The sequence below is a fragment of the Heteronotia binoei genome, chromosome 2, assembly GCF_032191835.1.
Source record: "Heteronotia binoei isolate CCM8104 ecotype False Entrance Well chromosome 2, APGP_CSIRO_Hbin_v1, whole genome shotgun sequence".
In the NCBI taxonomy this organism is placed as follows: domain Eukaryota; kingdom Metazoa; phylum Chordata; class Lepidosauria; order Squamata; family Gekkonidae; genus Heteronotia; species Heteronotia binoei.
In genome coordinates, this window is record NC_083224.1 from 147,335,918 (window position 1) to 147,348,747 (window position 12,830).

General features: G+C 44.6%; 1 protein-coding gene across 1 annotated transcript in view; it reads right to left on the bottom strand.

Annotated features, from left to right (window-relative positions):
* Window positions 1-3,822, bottom strand: part of PLPPR4 (phospholipid phosphatase related 4) — a 49,423-nt gene extending 45,601 nt beyond the window's left edge. Inside the window, exon 1 of the mRNA XM_060232206.1 lies at window positions 3,224-3,822. Coding sequence (XP_060088189.1) covers window positions 3,224-3,697 — 474 coding nt within the window. The 5' untranslated portion in view covers window positions 3,698-3,822. The remainder of the gene's footprint in view (window positions 1-3,223) is intronic.
* Between the last annotated feature and the right edge of the window lie 9,008 nt (window positions 3,823-12,830).

Below are 12,830 nucleotides of genomic sequence, written 5' to 3' on the forward strand. Positions count from 1 at the left end.
CTTTGACCTGCTACTTTTCTTGTTGGCTTAAATTACAGGAGGGTAAATTAAGGTTCAACATTAGGAGGAACTTTCTAATGCTAAGAATGGCTCAATCCCAGAATTACCTACTTAAGAGAATGGGAGACTCTTTTCAAGCTGAGGTTGCACAGCCATCCATGGGAGATGCTGTAGCCTTCGACTACCTGGATTGAGCAGGGGGTTGAACAAGCTGGCCTGTAAACCCCTCCCCACTCTAGAACTGTACAACTGTACAGGATGTTCTTTACAGAGGAGACTACTGAAGTCAGGGATGCCATCCTCCATGTGGGACCTGGGGATATCCCAGAATTATAGCTCATCTCCAGACTACCGAGATCAGTTCCCCTATAGAAAATGGATGTATTGGAGGGTGGACTCCATGGCACTATATTGCACTGAGATCCCTGTCCTCCCCAGGCTCCATCTCCAAATTTCCTGGAGTTTCCCAACCTGGATCTGGCAGCCTTACCCCTCCCATCCCCTGCTGTTGACGGGGGAGGACCTGGCAACCCTGAAATATGCAGCTCTACAACTGGAAGAGGTAGGGACTAGATGATAGTAGGGGTGCACCACTGACACTGAAAGTCAACACTCTATGTCTCTTCTTTATTTTTCCTCAATTATATATGTACAGAAAGAAAAATGCTTGATATGACATCATTATGTTCTGACTTTCTTCTTTCCATTTGATTGACTACCACTTAAGGGGGTGGGAAACTTGAAGCAAGATGACATAACATCTCTTATATCATCCAGTTCTCCTTTCAAGTGATACTGCTTGGAAAGAGTTGCACTCCATGATTCTGTTCATCATATAGCTTCACCATGTTCTGCTGGATATTCTGAAATCAGCAGACTGCAAGACTAATATAAAATATTTTAATACTTTCTTTTAGCAGAGCTGTTCAGGTCCTGGACCACTTTCACATGGTGCTGCAAAACAGCACCCCCACAAGCAAACAGAAGTGAGTGGGGTGAAAGTAGACAGGAACAAGGTCCATACCACTCCATGTGCATGCAACTTCCTGCTGATACCATCCCCACCCTCTTTCCCTTTGTCGCATCAGCAGAGAAGTGCCCACATGACATGAATTCTTCTGGGGGGGCCAACAGCTCTGAATAGTTCTTCCCCTTTCTTTCCCCTTTCACAGCAGACACAAGGCATAACTCTACATAGTGGTCCATTTATAACATGAAAAGAAAAATGGGCTAAAGGGAGCGGGACAGAAAAGGAGCAATTGGCTCCACCATTTTGAAGGCAAACCTTAGCTCCATCCCCTCTCTGGATTGATTGTGGGCAGAGCAACCACAGGGATGTTCCATGTGCAGTCACCCTGCAGTTTCTCATCTGAACAAGAGCAAAGGTTTCGGGATTTTTGCTTCATTCCAAAAGGGAAAGCCCCAGGAATCTCTGGAGTCATTCTCTGAATGAACACAATGTTGCATGGAAGCTCCCAACAAAAGCTTCCCTGTGTGGAATCCCACCCCCACCCCTCCCCCCAGGTTAAACCATGAGACTACAATGGCCTCTGGTTTCTCTTTAATGGCTATTCCACCTGGTTGAGTGACAAAAGCACCAGGAAGCAATGGATCTGATGAGTCACTATTTAAGCATCCTTTTCTATGATGTTCCTTGAAAGCACCTGTCAGTGTTGGAATGTTTCCAATGGCACAGGGCCCACTTCCCACAGCTTTGGAACACCACGGAGACATCCTGTGAGTAGCTGCTGTTTCCATCACATAAGGCTAGTATGGAAGGCCCATGAGTGGGCCTACTTAGAATGTTCCATTGACATTTTACCACACAAGCCACATTCAGTAACAAGCTGAGGTCCTAACTTCTTTAAGTTAATGTTCTGTATGTGCCCCAAAGGTTTTTTATTTCTTGTTTATGAAATAAAAAAGACTAAGTAGGTACTTTAGGGGAAACAATTCTTAAATGGGATGAATCTCACACACCCCTTTTATCATCTTTTTGAACCAAGTGTTTTTGTGCTTGGGCAACCTTGTATTACTTGAGTAATCATGAGAATGAATGCACTTATTCAGGACCAAGTTTTAAAAAATCAGCAGTTACCACCTTAAATCTTGTTCCTTTAATACCACCCTTTACTTGCAGATCTAGCACTACCTTAAACACCATGTGATCAGTGCAACCAACCTGTGACACTCACATTCTAGAAATGGCTATTTCCCATTATGGATAGAGCTATCCTGACAGGTCAACATAAATAGCCACTGAAGTGAGGCCAGGGTATGACTCGAGGAGTTGACCTGTCTGCTGCTGACTTCCCTCTAAAACAAAAACAGATTGAATATCTCTCTCTCTCTCTCACACACACACACACACAAACACACACACACACACACGTCTTCTTTCACTATCCCTGCCCCCATAAGGACTTCCCACTTGCTTACTGAGCTGTCAACAAACGTCTGAATCAGAGACCCTTTTTATGGCCCCCTTGGCTGTAAAGAAACACATTGCAGCAAGTGCCCTAATACACTGTGCTGTCAGGAGCAGCCCAAGTGAAGGCACAGCATGGCTTGAGGCATCCTAACAAAGAGCAGCCATAACTGATCTTTAGCCTTTAACTGGAAATATACAGAGGTGTGTGTGTATACACACACTTCTAACCTACCATGTTCCCATTTCCATTTCCTCTTCTAATGCTTGACTAGTGCACCTATACCTACACCCACCTTCCCTCCCAGTGGGATGGTCCTGTGCACCTGACATGATCTCACCAAGCTACCCCACCCCCATTTGCAAAATCCCCTTCGGTTTTTAGGAACTGGGAAGAAGATGGGAATCGAGGAACATTTTTTTTTAAATGGCTGTGGTTGAAGCATTCCTCCAGTTGTTATTTTTTTTTTAAACCAGAAGCCTCCCTCCCCGCAGCAGACGGAAGATGAGACCAGGAGACCCATGGGTTTCTAGGCATGAATGCCAGCCATGATAGCCAGTGTTCTCCCCCCCCCCCCCAACCCAGGAGCAACATACTGCCACAGCCAGGCCATTTTCCGCGCGCGCACGCGCGCCCCCGCGCTCTTTGCGCGGTCCAGCTGTTCAGCAAGGAAGAGCAGCTAGAAGCTCAGCAGCTGGCAAGGGGAACGAGCGTGGGCTCCTTGCAAGGCCGTTTCCTGGGCGCCGAATGAAACCAGTTTTCGACACGACCGCAGCCCCAAAGGCCGGACTCACCTCCACAAAATAAAAGCAAGGCAACAGGGTGACGCTCTCCTTGGTCACTTTGCTTTTCTGCCGCTCCTTCGCAGCCATGCTGGCTGGCAGGAGGTGGGCAGCGGGCGGCGGCGGTGGCGGCGGCGGCGGCAGCGAGTTGGCGGCAGAGGCGGCGGCACAGGAGTTCCCCGGCAGCCTCCCGCGGCTCCTGCCCCACTGCCGGCCGCTGAGGTCACATTCCCCGGGGGCCCCCTGGCGGTGGGGAAGGAAAGCGCAGCCCAGAACTTCCTCCTCGCCGTGCAGCACCAAGCCCGGCCGCCCGCACGCCCGGCCGCCTCGCTCGCCCAGGGCCAGGAAGCGCCGGATCTCCTCCTGCTCCAAAGCGGCGGCGATCAGCGCCTCCTGCCCGCCACGCTCCCCGCCGGGAAAGAGCCCTTGCCTACATCGAGCCGCCGCCGCCGCGCTCGCAATCCGGCTTCTTCGTGCAATATTCATAGAGCTGACGTCAAGCGCCCTGCTCCATGCAAAGAGGCAAGGGGCCCCGGTTGCCTACATGATGAAGCGGCCAGCCGGAGAAGGAGGAGGAGGAGGAGGAGGGAACGGGAGGCAGGCGCCTTAACTCCTTCGCCGCTGCAGGCGCGATTGGTTCTGGGGAAACGGGGCGGGCAGGGAGGCTGGCCGGCCAAGGCCTGCCTTCACACGTTACGGGGAGGCGGACCCCGAAGATGGTTTCCGTGCATACCTAAAATGGAAACAGGAACCTTCCCACCGCCCTTGCAAACTCGTCCACATCAAGCAGAGCGTCTCCCTTGCCTGCAGCTCCAGGCTCATTCACACATGCAGGTTCATCCCGTGATGAACGTAGGAACGGGCCGTCATAGGCAGAAAAACTGCAGACCGAGCAGATCTCGCTCCTGTAGTTGTTTCCAGAAACCAGAGTATGTGTCCCAACTCCACAGACCTTCAGTGTCAGAGACCCTACAACGTGAGCAAATGCGCCCGTTGGTTTCCCCCTCTGACCAAGGAGAGTGCTTATTTCCCCTTCTGTTTTCCCGATCGCTGGTATAATTCCTTCAGCAAAACGCAAAGCGCAAAGCGTTTGTTCCTGGAGACGCGTGATCGGACAGAATGACTGTCGTGGAAATTCTTCATTTCCTATGCCAAACATGTGCCGGATATCTGGATTCCGTCATCTTTTAAAAGGCTCAAATGAATGATAGTCAAGTGTAAAGTAATCAAGTGAACTAAATATTGAATTGTAAACTCAGGTTTGATCTTTGCAATGATTGAAACAGCTCAGAACATGGCAGGAGGTGAAGGGGATCCCTGACAGTAGTAAAAAGGAAGAATGGTTACAACTTTTCTAAGGTTGCTAGCGGAGAACTATACTCTGTCCATGCTCAGCAGCACTCATGTCTTTATTATTTCCTGACAATTTCCAGGACTGACAGTGAAACGTAGGTCCCTAGTGAAGTATAATCATTGAAGAAAACACTCCTGTAACACAGGAATAATGCATAGCTTTGTTCATGCTTTGGTAAGGAAAGGCAAAAAAAAAAAAGTCTGGAAGGGGGAACAGCAGGGTTCAAGGGCTTTTTTTCTTGGGCATATTCTAGATTCAATTGCAAAAAATAAAATCAGTGTCCCTTGGTTGTGGCCCACTTCTCAAGTGTTATGAATAAGCTCAAGTGATCACTGTAGGTTTCCAGTCTTCTTGTATGAAAAGTGATTTATGCATCTGACACACAAAGCTAAACAAACATGGTTTATAAAGTGCATAAGCGTGCTTGGAACCAGAAATATGTCATGAAGAATGATCAAGTATGGCCCATATGCACTGGGGATGCATCTCTAAATAGTGTTGCTGATAACAAGGTACAGCCCTCCCCCTCTCCCCCCATACTTGAGTAATCTTGGGTTAGAGTTGCTGAACCAGATTCAGCAAAAATTCCTAGCAAAACCAATTTTGGGGAGGGTGCTTTGACCATTCCACCCCCCCCTCGGGGAAATGAATGGGAAAACTTAATGGCACAGTTATATGCGACTGCCTCCAGGTTTGATCCCAGTAACAGGATTTTAACAGCAGGCAAAACACAGCTCTTCAGCAGAAGTTGCTGACCATGGTGCTGGTTACTTGAGCTTTTCAAACATGTACATGTGAAGTAATGCCCCTGAATGAAAACCCAGCCTTCTATCAGGTGCAAAGCAGAAAGCACCTAGGTGGCAGTCTGATCAGGAGCTCACCACATGTAAACGAGGGGATTCAATTCAAGTAAGTTTGTCTGACAATCATGTTTTTATTGGAATGCACATTATCCCTAGTCACAAATGCATCTGCAGCACTGAAGCTCAGGGATCCAGCATGAAGTTCAGACCTCACAGTGGGTATAATAAAGAGCTCTTCCCCACAGCCCAACATGTGTCCTGTTTATGTTCTTTCTCAAGAAACAATGATGGAGCAATTTGTCTGAAGATATTCCTCAGCTGAAGCAGCCAGCTAGTTGAATAATGACACTGTTCAGTTGCCATAAAATGGAGGGATAGGAGTTAATCCATGCTTCTTACCCACTGGTAATTTATCTTCTGCTACCAAACGCTCTTCCCCCTGCATTCCATCTGTCTCTGCCTCTTGGTGTGGTATCAAGTCCTTTTAGGAGAACATTGAAGAAGTCAACATTAGATGGGAAGATATCCCCCAGTGATATGCACCCTTATCTCTATTAATGTTGACCAGACGTTTTACCAAAGTGAAGAATAAGTTTTTTAAAAAAAGTTTGTCATAGAACAGATATTGCAGTTTCAGCTCCTACCAAACCCTCAGATATCATTAGGTTTTTTAGAGAGGACAATCAGTTTATTATGAAATGGATAGAAAAAAATTGACAGCTACCATAACTTTGATCACCAAGAAATGACAGAAGCCTAGCCTTCCAAGTGCAAAAAGAGAGAGAGAAATAAATAACTGATCAAGATTTAGAATATTACCAAGATTACAGAATCTGTCCAGTTGAGACACAAGAGATGTTACTAAAACATTTAAAATCTTTCATGCAAATCATTTATTATCTGTATCAGTGTCTTTTAAAAATTTTATTTAACTGTGGATGTTATGTAATCAAATTTGTGTATTGTGTCTGTGTATATTAGTTTTAGCTGGTTTTGCTTTTTAAAAGTAAGTAGAAATGTGTACTGTTTTCTTCCCCCAGCATTGCTAATCTTAACAAAACGAGCCTCAAATTCTTTCTTTTCCTTCAGCTACATTTAGTGACACTTTAATGATATGTAACACCCCCTGGCAATTTTGCAGTCTTATCCCAGCCTTTGTAGCTACCTACACAGTTCCTGTTCATAGAATTATAGAATCACAGAGTTGGAAGAGGCCATACAGGCCATCTAGTCCAACCCCCTGCTCAATGCAAGATCAACCTAGAGCATCCCTGACAAGTATTTGTCCAGCTGCTGCTTAAAGACAGACAGTGGGGTGGGGGAGGGAGCTCACTACCTCCCTAGGTATCTGGACTCTACTTTTGACCAACTCTTATTAAAAAAAAGTTCTTCCTAATATCCAGCCAGTACCTTCCCACCCTTAATTTAAACCCATTATTGTGAGTCCTATCTCAGCTGCCAATACCTCCTCCTCTAAGTGACAGCACTTCAGATACTTAGAAAGAGCAATCATGTTCCCCCCCCACCTCAACCTCCTCTAGACTGAACATTCCCAAGTCCCTCAGCCTTTCCTCATAGAACTTGATCTCCAAGCCCCTGATCATCCTCGTCACTCTCCTCTGCACCCACTCCACTTTGTCCATCTTTTTGAAGTGAGGCCTTCAAAACTGCATGCACTACTCCAGGTGTGGCCTAACCAATGCAGTGTACAGTGGGACTATAACATCTTGCAATCTGGATATTATGCCTCTCGTGATACACCCCATTAGCCCTTTTTTGTCACTGCATCACACTGGTTGTTCGTATTAAACTTATGGTCCACCTGTACCCCAAGGTCTTGTTCACACACAATGCTGCCCAGAAGTGTATCCCCTATCAACTATGCATGTTGCTCATTTTTGTTACACAGATGTAGAACTCAGCACTTATCCTTGTTAAATTGCATCTTGTTCACATTCACCCACTTTTCCAGTGTGTTCAAATCTCATTGAATTCTATCTCTATCTTCTGGTATGTTCACTGCTCCTCCCAATTTGGTGTCATCTGCAAATTTAATGAGTAACTCCTCCACACCCAGATCATCGATAAAAATTTTAAAAAGTACTGGGCCTAGAACTGAGCTCTGCAGCACCTCCATTCAGATGCAATGCCATTGACAAACTACTCTGAGTATGATTCTCCAACCAGTTCCCTATCCACCTAACTATCCTAAAGTCCACTCCACAGTTCTCTAGTTTACCCATCAGGACATCATGGGGAACCCTGTCAAAAGGTTTTACTGAAATCCAGGTAAACAACATCAACAGCATTCCCTAGATCCAGTTAGCTCATCACTCAATCAAAGAAGAAAATGACGTTGGTCTGGCAAGACCTCTTGGGAACAAATCCATGCTGACTTCCCAGGATTCCTAAGTTGTCCTTTAAGTGCTTGCAGACTGATCCCTTTAAAATCTGCTCCATTATCTTCCCTGGGACAGAGGTCAGACTGACTGTCTTGTAATTTCCTGGGTTTTGAAATATTATCCCTTTTTTGAAAATTGGGATAATATTTGCCCTCCTCCAGTCTTGTTTTGTTTTGCTGTGAAGAATTATACCTTTGCTTAAAATTCCACTCTGAGTGAATTAGCAACTCTAGTAATGAAAATCATAGCCATCAGTTGTCCCCCCACCTCTGTTAGTAAGCATAAAGAACTGATTCTCATCTGCATTGCTAATTTCCTTCTCATTTTTATGGTAGGATTATTTTCCCGATCAGGACTATAATATTCTTTTGTAAAGCCTGAAGTAATAAAACAAGTCATTTCCTCTGATATCCCAGGATACACTGCAGTTACTCACATAACTTCCTGTCCTTTCACTTCAGAGCGTTGATTCAAGGGGCTCCTGGCATTTCATCCCTCAGTCTCCCCCACTTCATTCCCCTTTGCTTTCAAGGCTGACAGAACCAAATACATTAATGATCACCTTTCAGTTATTTCCTTCATCTATAAATTCCCCAGTGTCACACTGAATTGGTGTCATTTCTTATCCAGTTCTCTTCCTCCTTTTCTCCAGAGGTTTTCCTCCTCTTTTCACTGTAATTGAAGTTTTTTCTCAGGAAAGATTCCAGTGTCCATCATTTCTCAAAGTCTCTTTCTTAGTGTTGACCCTTAACTGAACATCTACTGAAAGCCAGCATATGTAGTAGCTACTGGACTAGCACTTGGTAAACATGGGCTTAGATTTTGATTCACCATGAAGCAGAATGAGTGACTACTGGGCAAGTAGTCACTGTCTCTCAGTCTCAGTGGCTGAAAGGATAAAACAGAGGCAGGGAAGACCCTGAGCTCCTTGGAAGTTAAACATGTAATATATGGACAGATCATAGGATAGGCAAAGTGCTGCATTAGATATTATTGTGCCAACAGCCTTCCAATCTTCATCCAAATACTGCATTTTATATTTATCCCATGCCTTTTCCCCCAGGATAGTATTCACAGGATTCCAGAAATGTCTTCCATAAAGTCACTAACCAGACCTAGGTCTAGCCAGGTTGCTGGATCATGCGACTTTCATCCATATGCTTGGGACTGTACTGGTTCATCACCATCCTTCCTTTCCTCCTTCAGATCCATCTTCACAGTTTACCACTATAGGTTCCTCTTTCCCATTAGTTTCTTTATCAGGCGGAGAACTATTTTCAGCAAGGTTGCTTTTGAAAAACTTTCCTCTGTGACGGATCTCAGTGCATGGGGAGGGGGGGACTTTTGCAGCCATAGTAATAACTCAAGGTGGATTGTGACACTATGAAGATAGAAACTGCAGATAATCCTTAGAGTTAGAGTTGTAAGGAAGAGCTTTAAAGCAGTGAGGTGTGGAAGGAATTCACCCATTTCTGCTGCATGAGCAACTGCTGTTTGATAAGTTAGGTGTGAATAAAAGCATGTAAATCATGGGGAAAGGCAAGGCCTTTTATTAAAGTTGGAGTTGAGATAACTGTTAAATAGTTGCAAATAACAATAAGTGGAATAAAAAGAGATTCCAAGCTGGTGTGACTTATGAGGTATATTAACAGGGGGGTCCAAGAACACCTGTGGGGTGGGAGTCACATTGTCTCCCTCTTTGTCCTTCCCACCAGCCCTGGCTTCCCCCCCTCATTTCCAGCTCCAATGTCAACTCTGGCTCCCATTCCCACCACCATCATCACTAGTCTCTCCTTCCCCCCTCCACCACTTTTTTGTGTGCCATTTTGGGTAACAACAGCTAACCAAAGCAGTACTCAGTCTGACAAGATTCACAGGGTTTGCAGAACCCAGCATGATAGTTGTGGCTTGCTATATTTCCTATCCACATGGTCCTTTACTATTAGCTGTAGTGACTAGATAAGCATATACTTCTAAGCTGTTGTGCTCAGACATCAGATGAAACTGAGTGGGAGAGGGCACTGCTGAGGGTGAAACCAGACTGTGAGCAAAGTTGGATATCTGATTGAGCCCTTAGCCAGAAACAGACCAGTGCTTCTTAAAGTGGGTCCAAAGACTCCTGATTTAGAGACTCTGATTCAGAGAGAGGGGCGGGGTATAAATTTACATTCTTCTTCGGCAGTTGGGTGGAAGGCAAGATATTAATTAATTAACTAATTAATTGACAGTCTGCCTTTCTTGATGAGACTTAAGGCAGATTACAAAATGTTAAACAATGCAATAAAGAAGAACTATATACAATGAAAGCAAACACTCCATTAATATAAATAATAGAGCAGCAGAACTGTTTAAAACATTTCAAAAGAATGAAAAACTTCAGCCTCTTCCCTGTATAAAAATGCTTTCTGGAAAAATTCCATTTCGTACATTCTGTGGAATGATAAAAATGTGGGAGCCTGCCTGATGTTGTTGAGCATGTTATGTCATGAGATGGGAGCCGCAAGACAGGATGCTTGTATACAGGCTGGGGTGTTTGTGTGTCTTAGTGATTCTGGGGCCCTAGGAAAAGATCCAGAAAAAAGCCTCACCAGCCCTACCACCATCATCCTTCAAGTCAGCTTCTCAGGGCATATCTGTGTGCTGCCTCCTCCAACTGGTGGCCATTGGGGCAGGTGCACACAGTAGCTGGCAAGTTGGCTGCTGAAGGGGCATACATGCACTGGCACAGCTGAGCCAGCTGCCAAAGTACCAGGGGGATAGGCATCTATGGCAGTTGTGAGCCGGTACTGATAGTTGATAGCAGCATGGGATAGGTAGCGAGGAAATAATCTCTTGCCTTTAAGGTGATACCCAAGGGGATTGGATAAATATATGAAGCAGAGGCCCATTAGTGGCTATTAGCCACAACATCTAGCTAGAACACATGGGGCAATGATACTCTGTATTATTGGTGCTTGAAGGACCACAGTGGGAGGGCTTCTGGAGTTCTGGCACTACTGCTGAACCTCCTAAATACTTTGGTGATTTCTAGGGAATGATGACTTGATTTGGGCCACTATGTGACACAGAGTGTTGGACTGGGTGGGCATTATGGGAGTAGACAGTGTCAGTGGTCAGAAATGCCAAGAGAACCCTAGGTCTTACAAGAGAATGGAGGTAACCATGGGGCATGCTCAGCTTGCCATGTGTTCTTTCCAAATATATGTCATAAGGTATGTCTAAGTATGCCTTTTCCAGACATAGTGATATTTCTTTGCCTAGTGATAGATAATAGTTTAAGTTGTACATTAGTTTATAAGTTAATATTCATTTATGTTAACAAAAACTTCAGCTTTTCATTAACATGTAAAATTGGGGTTTTTCAAATGGAAATGAACATCAATCAACTTGAGGGCCCACAAAATTTTCAAATTAAAATGGGGGTCTTTGAGGTTTACAATGGAATCCTGAATTGCACCCTTCTAATTCCATTAAAGTAATTCTGCTTCACATGGCACAGTTAATTGTGGGAGCTCAAGTTATAGACCAAAATGAAAGCCAAGAGGAGACTCCATAAGAAGTGGTTTTCTGAGCAATTTTTTGCTCTTTCAATTCAACTACTGAGTAAAGGAGTGCCAAGAGTGTAAGTTGGGATATCCTACTTAATGTACAAAATTAACCCTGCTAGAATTACATTGGAGCTCTTGTGCAGCTGGATTAATCTTGTGATGGTTCCTGGAAAGGAGTAGATCAGTTTAAAGGGACACCAGAACACAGTCACATCATATTGGATAGAAATGAAATCACTGGCAATGCCAAAAAAAGGCCTAATATATTGATGGCCATCTGTTATAGTCTGTCTGAAATGGTTTGCATCATTCCCTAGAAATCCCCAAAGTATCAAGCAGATATTATTTGCTCAGCAGTATCAGCCATCTTATGCATAAAGATACTGGATGAATCAGACAAACTTCTTGATGCTAAAAACAAATGAACAGGAGCATGAGGGTGTGACAGATTGCATTAGGAAAGCTGGCTATTAAAATACTGCTTGTCTCAGAGAATCAGGGAGTTCAAGAGTTAATCTTCCCTCGAGTGGAGAGCTAATGTGCTTGGTTGTTCTACGGAGTCTCTGATTGGCTAGCATCAGCTGCTAGAGAAATAGACAGCTGTTCTGGAGGGGAAGGGGCCTTTTGCGTTTGGTCTTTCATTTGTATTAAAGAGCTGATTTCTGAGGGAGCTGATATTTGGAGACAGTGTTTTCTGATGGGATAGTCAGAAATGTACTTCTGAAGAGAAAAGAAGTGAGTCTCCTTTGTCTTTACTATATTTTACCTATTCTGAGGGAGAATTCAGTTTACCAGTCAAGAAAACTACAAAACTGCTTCATTAGGACAATATTACTGGAAATAGATTTGTCAGGAGTTGACTGGGTGGATAGGTAGAAACTCCCAATCAAGCCAAATAGGAAGGGTTAGAATAGTTCCTGCCAGTGAACAGGGGTTGCTCTGAGGAGAACCTAGACCTGGAGTAGATAAAAATTAAGCTTTGGACAGCCTCAGGAGTTACTAGGAAACTGTAATATCTGAAGGGAGAAATCAGATTTTTGAGGGAGAAATCTAGAAACAATAAGCAAATTCCTACTCCTTGCGATCCCATGGACAAAGTCACGCCAGGCCCTCCTGTCTTCCACCATCCTCCAAAGTCTGCTCAAATTCGTGTTTGTTACATCAGTAACACTGTCCAGCCATCTCATCTTTTGCCGTCCCCTTCTTCATTTGCCTTCTGTCTTTCCCAGCATCAGGATCTTCTCCAGGGAGTGCTGCCTTCTCATTTGGTGGCCAAAGTATTTGAGCTTCAGCTCAGCATCTGACCTTCCAGTGAACAGTCTGGGTTGATTTCCCTTAGGACTGACTGATTTGATCTTCTTGCAGTCCAAAGGACTCTCAAGAGTCTTCTCCAGCACCATATCTCAAAAGCATCTATTCTTCTGCGCTCAGCCTTCCTTATGGTCCAGCTCTCACAGCCATACATTACTACTGGGAATACCATTGCTTTTACCATAAGGACTTTTGTTGGCA